The 13,165-nt window shown below is 38.7% G+C and overlaps 1 protein-coding gene across 1 annotated transcript; it reads left to right on the plus strand.

The window, feature by feature from the left end:
* The first annotated feature begins 821 nt into the window (after positions 1 to 821).
* Positions 822 to 7,007, plus strand: LOC131679755 (large ribosomal subunit protein uL30-like). Its single transcript, XM_058960500.1, has 2 exons — positions 822 to 1,046; positions 6,741 to 7,007. The coding sequence occupies exons 1-2, from the start codon at positions 822 to 824 to the stop codon at positions 7,005 to 7,007; spliced, it is 492 nt and encodes a 163-aa protein (XP_058816483.1).
* Positions 7,008 to 13,165: the final 6,158 nt, after the last annotated feature.

Here is a 13,165-nt window from a genome sequence, read left to right on the forward strand (position 1 = left end):
AGTAGATGTTCTTTATAAGTCGCAAGATAAAGGTTTGCGATTTCTTAAAAACTAGGGGTGGGTAATGTCCGGGACATAACTGCAGTGTCGACGTTGGCGTATCATATTAAAATTCTGCTTATAACTATGAAGGTTTGCGATTTCTTAAAAACTTCCCTCTGGAACCAGATTCCGGATTCACCGGAACTGCCCATCGAGGCCAAATGTCCTCCAAACTTGCTTTGAATGCCTTCAACCGTCTTTGTGAAGCTCAGTAGATGTTTTTTGATATGTCGCATGATGAAGGTTTGCGATTTCTTAAAAACTTCCCTCTGGAATCAGATTCTGGATTCACTGGAACTGCCCATCGAGGCCAAATGTCCTCCAAACTTTTTGAATGCCTTCAACCGTCTTTGTGAAGCTCAGTAGTTGTTTTTTGATATGTCACATGATGAAGGTTTGCGATTTCTTAAAAACTTCCCTCTGGAACCAGATTCCGGATTCACCGGAACTGCCCATCGAGGCCAAATGTAATATGTATTGTTTATATTTTGGTTTGCATTTTGTCCAACTTTGATAGTCGAAAACACAATTAAATTTTACAAAAATATATGATTGAGAATACGCATTATAAATTATTGGGTATTAATTAACGTTCAACGAAGACCAGAAGTTTGAAGACTTCTTTATTGTATACCAAGAATGGTCCAGAAATGTTTTGTTTTTGCGTATAAAATTTCACACGCTAGGACATAATGGGTTAAAAACACATACGAGCATACATATAGTTATTTTTATTTTATTTAAGTACATATATCAATGTATATCAATGCACATACATTATGCCGCTTCTTCGGCCCAAATTCTGTTTTCCCGGCGCGGTACCTCTTCGTGCGGTCCCTGTGCCGGTGCTGGTATCGGTGCTGGTGCCGGTGCTGGTACCGGTGTCGGTGCTGGTGCTGGTGACGGTGCTGGTACCGGTGCTGGTGCCACCGGCTCCCGTTGAGGCGGCGCCCGCTGCGGTTCTGGGACCGGCCTGTCATCTACATATATCCACAATACTTACCGTAAACCCCATACTTGCGAACAGTCAACTGCTTTCGTTGAATTAGTGCAACTTTCTAATTCTGTTGGCAATCCAGGGATGCCATATTTCTTGAAATCTGCGCGCAGACCATCAGGGTGGCCAGATAGAATTTCTCAAAATCGGTAAACTCTCTAAAAGTTTATCGGTAAGCCGTATGTTTATTCCAATTATTTGTAGTGTTGATGTAAAATTGTAAAATACTCAAACGCGGGAACGACAAATGACCGTTTGAAGAAATTGAGGAAAGATGTTTGGTTATTGGACCTGTGCACTCTGAGTTTTGCGATTAAACCCAAATAAATAATTAATATTGGTAAGGCCAAGGAGTTTTTATTCTCAGGTGATACGATCCTCAAAAATGCCGATCAGCCATGTTGGTTTTAGAAACGACAGCTACCAACATTGTTTACTAGTTCTCTCCATCAGTTTGCTTGGATTTCAGTAGGTAAACAAAGTTGTTCGCTGTCATTTTTCTTCCCCGCAGTCTGCTGCACGCTTACCTCACTCCTCACCTAGTTACTGCCAAAGACGAATCACCTTAGAACTCTAAGCACCTTGGGTAAGGCTGTGCTCAAAATCAATGAAAGTCGGTAGTTTTCGGTAGGAATAAGAAAATATCGGTAGTTTTCCCCTGGTCGTCTGTGAATCGGTAGAGAAGCCCAAAATCGGTAGGACTACCGATGCCACATTGAAATCTGTGTTTCGGTCAAAAAAATCTTTTCATCATCTGCGATGACTAAAACAGAAAAAAAATCTGTGAATATCTGTGATAAATTTCCTAAAAATCTATGAAAAATCACAATATTTCCAAAAATCTGAAATTTTCACCAACATGCCAAAAATCTGTCATCCGCGAAAAACGAATCTGTGATCAAAAATTGTGAAAAAAATCTGTGACATTACAGAAAAATCTGTGAATATGGTAACCCTGCTACCGATAAATCGGTAGATCTGGCCACTCTGAGCCCATGTAAAAATCTCAAAAAAATTATCACGTTCAAATCACCTGAAAATTCCTGTAGATTAGAGCACTCTAGTTAGAGTGTGGCCATGACGTATCCAAACGGACATGGAATTTGACGTATACACAATAGAAATACGTCAAATTCCATGTTCGTTTAGATACGTCATGGCTTCTTGGCCACACTCTAACTAGAGTGCTCTACTGTAGATTGGTTTTAAATGTCAACCTCAATGTTTCACATGTCTACGAAAAGTATTGTTCACATCAATGAAATTAAATGAAATCAATTTGATCAACACATGATTTACGTGATTTTTGCAAATGTAAAACAAATCTACGTGAATTTCCGGTGTGAAAATTTCAAACCACAAGGCGGATAACACGAAGCATCGGAGCATAAGTACTAATTCTCGACAAACATATGATTAGGGCCTAAAAGCCGACTGTCAAAATTTACTTTGAGTGGAAATTCCGCAAAAACTGTTGCTCGCCAATCCCAGATATTGGTAGTAAACAAAAGAGAAAAGTTTTCTTTCATTAACTGCTCCGAACTGTGTTTGGCCATTAACGGTTTGCCCGGAATTTCCTCTCAAAGAGAATTTTGACAGTTGGTTTTTAGGCCGTAATCATATGTCGAGAATTGTAGTGTATTCCAGATTGTTTAAAACTATTTTAGACTTAATATATTCGAAGAAAATACGAGCAATTAACTTTAACTTAATTAACTAACGAGATATTAACTCACAGTACTAATCTGCATCAGAAAATGCCTTAACCCGCACACCCCTAAAGATCCCCATTCTTCACTGATAAAAATATAACAGTAATATCTATTAATTTTACACATAGATTTTCGCAATTAGCGGCAGCATATGCAAACTATTTGCTTGCACATAAATCTGATGAGAAAAATATCAATACATACTATTTTTTATAACTTCGACACTTAAAACACGATTCTATAGCGACACGTACATATAATTTATGTGTGAACTTGTTGAATTCTACAGTTTGCACTTGAAATGTATGTATTGCGCTTGATGAATATATCCTTTTTGCGCATATAATTACTAAGTGCGGGTAACAAATGGATTGTACAGTTAGATTATTTTGAGTGTACATAGCTTTCGAACTGTACAATTTAAACTAAAAGTTAAAAAAAATCGCCAAATCTGCGATATTGTCGGATGTCGCGCCCACCGGAGTAACGTCAGAAAAAATAATCAGCTGATCAGAAACGTCTCATGAATTGCCTAATTACACTTTTATTGAAATATTTTCATTTATATCTGAAGATTCCTAATAGCCCTTTTGCAAAAGTGCAAAACGATCAAGCAAGAATACAAAACTTGTGCCATTTTTATATTAGAAGCAGAAGAATCATCTCTGGTCATAAATTTGATCCATATCCCTTTGTTACATTAACATTAACACCGGTAAAGTAATACTTCGAAACCATTATTGAGTAATATTTCACTAATTTTTTTTAAATTGAATAGCAATTAAGCGAGAGTTAATATTTTACCTAGAGGTGTGCGCCGCGCCGCCGATGCATGTTACCTACAATCCTCGGCGCGGCGCGGTGGCGCGCACCTCTAATTTTACCCAGTTTCTTATTCAAAAAATACGTTATTTATGTATCGGACGCAACCATGGGTGGAGAGAGGCAGCCGCGAACCGAGTGTTAAGGCTAGTTTACAGTTCGGGAAATGGATCACGGGATTTCGCACGGGATTTGCGTCGGGATTTGATCAGGGAAAATTTCCCGCTGAGATCTCTCCAAACTGTCAAACCAAAAACTCTGCTGCTTCTTAAAAATACAAACAGTATCCAACTTGCAGCAAATCGCAAACCTTCTAAAAATACTATTTTCCCCGTCGGAAACAATTTGTGTTGAATTGTTCCCGGCCGGATTTCTGTGTGGAGAGTTTTAAAATCCCGTGATGTTTCCCGCGGTTGGGTTTACACTTCAGGAAAACTGTTATTTTTGTGTAGACTCATTTCCCGTCACGGGATTTGAAATCCCGAGCTCCATTTAAAATACACAGGGACCCAAATCCCGTGACACGTTTTCCGAACTGTAAACTAGCCTTTATGGAGAAGAATTGTTGATCAGATCATATCAAATTAATTGATCATACAAATAAATAATATGCCCGTCGCTTTAATTCTGCTGTGATTTGTATGCATTTTCTACCATATTGATCTTCCTATTCCGGTTAAAAAAGTAATGGTGCTGAATTATTTCGTGAGGAAACAAAAAAAAACCAGTTTAAGTAGTTTAACAGTATGCTATCAATGACTAAATAAAGTGCAGCGTGTAGGTACTACTGGTTCCCATTCATGGGTATTTCCCAGTAAAGTTCAACCGGAAATGAGCCAAAATTTCGGCTGGTTCCAGTTCGTACACCGGCTCCAGTGACACAACCGATTCTAACTAGAATCGGTTGTGTCACTGGAGCCGGTGTACTATCTGGAACCAGCCGGAATTCCGGCTCATTTCCGGTTGAACTTTACTGGGTTTGTTTTATCCGTGTAGAATTAATGGGTACTTTATTTTATCTGTGCACTGCATTGACGGTTAAACGTCGGTAATGCAGATGCCCTGTGCTCAGAACTGCTATATTCGTCAAACATCGGTTTATCATTACGAAAACTAGCTTGACATTTGAGCAATGTTTAGTGAAATTTGCACCTGGGCAAAATTTTTACAAAGCAACATCCCAGTAAAGTTCAGCCGGAATTCCGGCTGGTTCCAGTTAGTATCCCGGCTCTAACTAATCGGTTGTGTCACTGGAGCCAGTGTGCGAACTGGAATCAGCCGGAATTCCAGCTCATTTCCGGTTGAACTTTACTGGGATTAGATCGCCACAGGAATGCTAGGAGCACAAATTAATCTGTGTTTCACAGATTTTCAGCGTACTGCACAGATTTTCAAAACTGCAGACTTCCACAGTTTTCTGTTTTAATGCACAGATTTTTACTGTTATAATGCGCCAACTAGCACAGATTTCTCGATTTTTGACCTCGCGCTCAATGTTTGCTTCGCACAAAAACAAAAAAGGTTGTACTGAGACAACCTTGTACACTCAAATATAAATTCACGTCCAAGTTACGTGAAAAGTAATGTGAATATTTTCCGTCCTACTTTTCACATAGAATGTACATGGCTGACCAGTAATCTGTATCTAATATTTGCGCATTCGCACAAAATTCCACGTGGCATTTCCCGATCGAAAGGAACGGCCGCGCTTCATGAAACACTGCGCTTAGCTAATCTGTCATAATGTCGCAAATTTGCATAACGTAGGGCTGAATGAGAACACATGTAGTTCAAAAAATGAGCCCTGCGTTATGCAACGTTTTGTGCAGGTTAAGTATACCATATTCAAGTGGTGCCAAATTCACCACGTTCAGTAAAATTCAAAAATTCTTTTTAGATTACAACATTGAAAAAAATGGTTTAATGCGCTATACTTATCAATCAAATTGTTTTAAAAATTGTCCTTGCGTTTAAACTAAAATGGGAGGCTTATTACCATCGTAAATACAAGTACTAGTTACAAAAACTTGCTGGCAACCTTAGAGCGGCCTTTCGGTGAATGTCTCAATCCATTATCAAGTAGTGTCATTCATATAATTTTCAGTAGCTTTCAATTTTGAAACCTTCTAAACGGTGGTTGTTATTGTAAAGTCTATTAGAATCTATATTTTGTTGCCGTAATTCTTATAGGGTATCTCTTCAAAATTTACATTATGGTGCTTAAAATACACCTACAACTGTCCGCTAGTTGAACCATTAGGCAATCCATTAGACGTTTGTTTGACAATTCAGCGGTGGGTTCTGTCAACAAGTATACTCCTGCGAACAGAAAAACTCGTCCGACAAACAACTTTGTTAGTCCGATTCGTTTGATGTTGGATCGAATCAACGATATTGTCGGACGTCGCACCCCTCGGAGTAACGTCAGAATAAGTAAAGAAGAAATAATCAGCTGATCAGAAACGTCTCATGGATTGCCTAATTGTCCAACCACAGAGAACAGACGTCCAGATGTTTGCCGGAATGGAAAAAAATAGTTCTGATGATTGGATTTCCTTAGTATAGCCAAGTACAAATATGTTGTATTTGGTATAGCGATCGGCCAATTAAATTTAGGACCTAATAATAATAGTATTGCCCGCTGTTATTTGACCGATTTTTGAAAGCCATTAGCTTATACAGTCCCGAGAAGATATTTTGTATACAACGAAAATGAAGGTGAAATATTGAGGTAAACACTCCGGCAGAGTGATATGGATATGGACTCAAAATCGATAAGAAGAAGTTTCGTCATTTATGTATGATCAATTAATTTTTGCTATCTACGAATGGCATTTTTGTCTAGATTTATATACTCTGATGGAGTACATAAGGCTAGCCAAAAATCCCAAATGGAGCCTTTCTGCGTTCACTTTCTCTTTCGATTATTTAGGCGTTATGATAAAACTATTTAATAATGACTCAGTATATATCAAGAGACTTTGATTTAGTCTAGCATATTATACAAAATTAGGGATCAAACGTTGAAGCGGCCCAGTTATTAACGGAAGAGAAAGTAAACACAGCGAAATTTGCGCTTAGGACCTTTTGACATGTTTGTCTAGAAATATTCATAATATGCTTGTTTCTGTATATGTTACTAAAAAAATCTTATTTTGCATTCACAGCACCGACACAGCCGCATTCCAATCACTGACAACTTTGTGATTGAACGCAAACTGCGCGCCGGTTATAAACTGCAATGCGTCGAAGATCTAGTGTATCAGATTTACACCGCTGGGGCCCTGTTCCGCAAGATCAACAACTTCCTGTGGCCGTTCAAGCTTAACACCCCAACCGGTGGCTGGCGCAAGAAGAATAACCACTACGTCGAGGGCGGAGACTTTGGCAATCGTGAGGATAAGATCAATGAACTTATCAGCCGTATGGTTTAAGTAAGACGTTCAAAGTAATCGAGGTTGCGAGAGAGCGTGATAAGCAAATAAAAATCTATAAACATAATTCTTTGTGAGATTTGTGTTAGGTTCTATAGAGAAAGCTGTTTCTTTTTATACTATTTGCTAAAGCGTCATGAATACCGATCAGCAGTATGCGGATTGATTTTCATAAACATTCAGTAAGTGAAAAAAAATATAGCATAATTCAGTAAGTGGTTTTTTCGTTTTCAAAACTCCGATTTTCGTAGTTTGTATGTAGATATCTCAATACGCTCCCTAACGTTATCCACTTCGTAGGGTTACTGCTCCCTAATTCATCTTAGCTCCTCTATTCATCTCATCCATTTAAACACGTTAGTTAGAGCAGTATCTGCTATCTGCTATTAGCTCAAATGGTAGGATGAATAAGGGTACGTTGTACTCGACTTTTCGCTTCGCTCAAACGGGAGCATTTCACATTTTCCAGGCAAAACTTTTAACTGTACTGCTTCTTAGGAACGTAGCAAAGATGATAATACCTATTTAAGCGCAATCCAGTAACTAAGGGTCGATTTCTTCACCTTCGCTTAAGTTTTAAACCAGGTTCACCAGTACGTTTAAACCTGGCTTAAGCGCTAAGCGAGGGTGAAGAAATCGGTCCTAAGTCGAGTTATCAACAAAATAGTGTGACATACTGACTAATGAGATGAATAAGGGCATACCGGTGAATGACCTATAAGGTTAAAACCCGCTCCAATAAAATCAATCAATCAATCAATGAATAAGGGCACGTCTACCCTTTTTATCACAGTTGTTTGTTTTAGTCGTTGAGGATGCCCTCGATTAGTGGATTAGTCGACAGTTGGCAACTGACGTGAAATTTTTCTCCAGCACGATTGATGTCTGAGCTTTCTAGGTTGGCTTTTATATGGGAATCTTCTGTTGGATATCAGCTTATTTTGCTTCACCTGACGGCGCTTACGATGTGTTTTGGCGCAGTTCATCCACACAGGGACGCCATAGGTGAGAACTGCCTGGAAGACTCCTTTGTAAAGCAGCAGTTTGCTGTGAAGCTGGCGTCTTGATCGCCGTAAAAGGAGCGGGTGAGCTTGTCACATTGAGTAAGCAAGTGATTGATGCGTTTGTCAGATTTCAGCTTAGGGTCTAGGATCAGTCCCAAGGTACACAATGATCGTTTACTCCAATCTCGACGTCCGGAAGCAGCTGGGGACAACGATTCCGCGTGAAGAAAACAGTTTGCGTTTTAGTTGCGTTGATTTTTATTTTCCATTTGTTCTGGAACTGATCAAGGCTCAAGTATTGATTTTTTGTGTTTCGAATTCGTCTCGTCAGTAACTAGCACCACCTGGGTGTCTAGTTACAGGATGTATCTAAACTAGACCTGTGCGCCACCGCCGGTAATTTTTAACGAACGGCAGACCGCCGCCGATGCATTTTTCCCACGCCGACAATTCGCGAACTCGAAAATTGTTGACTCATTATTTTATTAACGAATCTAGGAACATTATCTATGTACCGAATATACGACGTTTTATCACCATCTTGATCATTATTTGGTATTAGTGGTTGTCATTTGGATTGCAAAATTAAAATAGCCTTGATATTTTCTCGAAAACCATTACACGACGCTCGGAATATTATTCATGGATCCATTCTTGATTCGTGAACGGGGTATGATTCCGAGCATATTAGTTAAAATTCATCATGCGTGTGCGTGAAATAGTCCACAAAATCAAAAAAACACTTCGACTTTCAAGATATAGTTAATAAAATTTGCGATTTTGTGCTTGATTCCTAGTATGCTAGTCACGATTCACCAGTCGAGCTCGTGAAACAGTTCATGATATAGTTCACGAAGTAATTAATTTTCTACATGATCTTAATAGATTTACGTAAACAATTTCAAGGAACTCAGACTATTCATGGATTCGAGAACTGTTTCTTGTGCGCTTCCGAATGCCCTCTTGAAATTTCTACGTGATCTATTGTGTACAACTGCTAGCAACCAGTCTAATAGGCGCATTAGATAAAAGGAAGCTACTAGGGTAACAGAGGTATTTTGGCCACCTCACATATTTTGGCCCACCCAATCACTTTTTTATGTTTATTAAACGAATTTACATAAAATTTTGAAAATCTAGTCGCAGTTTTCTTGAAAAACTCTTATTACAGTTATTTTATACCAACATTATTGTTTTTTTTTTTTTTTGATTATAGAGGTTTTAACCTTAAGGTCATTCGCCTCTTCGGGTTAGAAAAATCTCTTATGAAAAATTTCCAACCCTATGTGCGGGGTCGGGACTCGAACCCAGGTGCGCTGCGTACAAGGCAATCGATTTACCAATACACAACGCCCACCCCCTCAACATTATTGTTGCAGATACATATTACCATTATAAATCGCAAAATTGTGGAAACTCATCAACCTCTATACAGGAATGATGGAAAAACTGGAGGAAGTAGCAATGTTGCGAACTACTTTCAAAACATATTGTTATTAAAATACGTCATTTTTTGTTGAACAAATCATGTTACTGTAATCATAACTAATTGACGAAAGTAAAATTGCGTAAATTATACGAAAAATTACATCGCAGATCATACAATAAGCTATGACCACAATATATTGTACGATTTAGGGATAAAACACATTTCTGCCATATCTTCTGCAATTTACCTTTTCATCCGTTTCTTGACGTTATTGCTACTCAATGAAGAATGTAGGCGGCAAAGCTTGTTGTTTCGCATATTTTTCCTTCTTGTTTATTTGACACGGGGCGATGCATTAGCATAAATGAGTCGTGGGACTTTTTCGATTTTTATACCATGTAAAAATTAAAATTAACTTTCTAAATGCCTGCCTATCGGGTCTTGTTGCCACAGCTCGACGCTGCGTGTTGAGATTCTCTTTCTTGGCTGTGAAACATTCTGTGTTGTCGCCCGGACTATGGAGATCATTCGTTCCGTCTTGTCACGCGTTTTTGCTCACGTCCATGTCGTCTTCGGTACTGCATTCATGATGCTAACAGTCGCATGTTTTTATTTGCTTCTTGAACATATAACTCGCTTTTGTAAATCCGTTTCCATCGGCATTTGATTCTTTATTGATGGTGTTTTTTTAATTCGTTTATTTGGCACGGGTCAAGGCGTTAGCTTCACGGAGCCGTGGGTCTTTTATATATTTACATGATGAAAACAATAAAAATAACAAACAATTAATGCTAAAATCGATGCCGTACGCGCGACTTGCCATTGCGCGCGGAGATCCGTTTTCGTGTCGGGGAAATCCTTGCATTCACGTCAACTATATCAAGGGGGTCATTTGTATCTTTGTCGTCTTCGTACTTGTCCGGGTCATCATCGGGGTTACTGCCTTGATGTTCGCGATCAGGTGTTGTTCCTAACTTCTTTCCCTTTCGGGTCACGACCGTGAACCCTCCGCCATTGCTAGTAGCTTCCTCGTTGCTGGAATTAACTGTTGAGTTTGTGGTACTTGAAGCGGCTTTCGCAGTTGTCATTATTGCTTGAACAGCAGCCACAAATTTGGCAACCGTTTGTGGCTCATGGAATGATATTGGAGACTGAGTGTTGGTATTTCTTTCTGTAGATGAGCTTTTCTTAGCGGTTTCTGGGCAGGGTTGTCCGTAATGTGCCGTTTGTTCACAATTGGCACGTGTTAGTTTGTCCTTGATATGTACATAGAGTTTGCTGTATAATGGTATCACCCCTTCTGTTGTGTACTGCAGGGTAAGGTAAGAGGGAATGGGTTGGTCTACCCGCATTCTCACCACAAAAACACCATTTGAAATACACTCAGGTTTATTTTTTACGCGGGGGATACGAGCCGCGTAAATGAAAACCGCGTAAATTTCAAAATCCGCGTAAATGAAAACCGCGTAAATTTCAAAATCCGCGTAAATGAAGACCACTTAAATTTAAGAATCCGCGATAAAGGGAACCTCATTGATGGATACCGCGTAAATTCCAAAATCCGCGTAAATGAAAACCGCGTAAATTTCAAAAACCGCGTAAATGAAAACCGCGTAAATTTCAAAATCCGCGTAAAAAAAAACCGCGTAAAAAAATACCGCGCAAAAAAAAACCGCGTATAAAAAAACTGGAGTGTACCTGGAAAGTAGTTCCTCCACATATCCTCCGTGATTGATTCCACTTCTCCGAAATACGACATGAATCTTTTAATGGCCACTTTGCAAGTACGTGGTGCCAAATCATGTAATTTAACTTCCACGTTTCCGTTATCCATATACACAGGGATCTTGATTTTTGCGGTGTCACAATCCAGAACGTGTTTCAAGTTGTTTTGCGAAATGATTTTTTTGCCTGGGCGAATTTGTTGAACGTTATCAGCACCGCGTGTCTGACGTGCTCCAACTGAATGAAACTGACGTCTGAAAACCGAAGCTGCATTTTCTCCTTCAGCAAATGTTCCACATCACCAATACTCGGTCTTATGCGGAAAGACCGGAAGTCAATGGCCACCGTGTTGGCCCGAAGAATCACATTTTGTTGTCGAGACTCAGTCATCTTGATTGAATAATAGTAACGGTTCCCTTTGTTCTTCAGACAAAGCACACAAGAAAAAAAGCATCTGCTTGAGCTGGCTTGGGTAGCAGCAGAGAGCACACTGGTATTGTGACTGATGCCTTTGGTGGTTGAGAATAGACTGAAGCTTATTGATGGTGTTGGTTGTTAGTTTGGAGGCATTTGGTGTTATCATTGTTACTTCACTCTTGGTAATGACTGTTTGTTTAGTGGTACTGGGCCCGATCGTTGTTGATCTCGTGTTTGTTGCTGCTCGCGGCATTATTCAGCTCATTTGAATAAATACTGTTGTTGCATATAATAGACTTCCATATTCGAGAAAATATGTATAAAATACTTCCGTAAACAATTGAATGAAATTCCGTTGAAACACTTTCGCTGCCGTACCAGTATATTCCAAACTAGCGGTATAAGCTGTCAATACAGTCAAAAGCCAGTACTTTTGAATAATCCATTCGATCTTACTCAAATCAATAGCTCGAGATGGATGTTCACCCTGACATTTTCTATAGTAGACCAGTAGTTGAAACTGACGTAAGATTTAGAAATCAACTAAATTTGTGCAAATAGCCTTCTACGAGAAAAATAACCATATGTACATATTAGACACGAGTATTTTTATTCAGTTGACGTCATCTTGCAATGGTCCATAGAAATAAAGACGTTGAATCTCTAGTATGACGATTTGTCATTTCAATTGTTTGTTTACCATTTACCTAACAGTGTCATTCCAATCGAGAGCGAGACGTGCCAATGGCCCCATGGTATGTTATGCGATTGGAATGACTTGACAGATACATGGTAAATGATTGAGATGGCGAGTCATTATTCAGAGATTCAGTCACATTAATAGGAATAACATGGATGAATCAAAAGAGAAAGCTGGAATAAAAATAGAATTTGATAATTCTCTATTCTTTATTTCTGTGACGGTAGTTTACTACACCAATATTAAATTACTGCGAGTATACACGAAGTGGGCGACAATATGTTTGCAAAATTGTTCCCATGGCCAAAATATATTTCCGCCACGGGCCAAAATGAAATTTGGGTGGCGGAAATAGAAAAAAAAAGTATTTTATGAAAAATACAACTTTTGATTTCTTAGTAAATTATACGTTTTTAAGGGATCTATATTGATGGTCAGATGTAAGCCGATGTTGTGTGTGAGTATATTTACCAACCTTTGCAGTCTTTATGTCTTATTCGCTGCATCGAGCACCAAAAATACATTACATAGACACAATTCATGTCCGTGAAATAATTAAGAAAACTCTTAGATACGTGACTCTGTGTAAAAAATCCGACGGTAAGCTCAACACTAAAATATCACGATCCCATGAAAAGAATTTTTTAGTTGATAAAGTTAATACAAATCAGTGTATTCTCAAATTATGAACTAGAAACATAAAAATAGTAAACGTATTCAGACATAACCACAGTAACTTTACTAAACATTAGAGTATAACGCCATTTTTGTTTCATTTTTCGTGTGAACTAGTTTTGTGAAAACACAAAAATTGTCTTCAATACGAAGTTTATTGATTAAATCGTGACCTCATTTTTTTTGTCAAAAAATTGTTGGACAGAAT

The sequence above is a fragment of the Topomyia yanbarensis genome, chromosome 2, assembly GCF_030247195.1.
Source record: "Topomyia yanbarensis strain Yona2022 chromosome 2, ASM3024719v1, whole genome shotgun sequence".
NCBI lineage: Eukaryota > Metazoa > Arthropoda > Insecta > Diptera > Culicidae > Topomyia > Topomyia yanbarensis.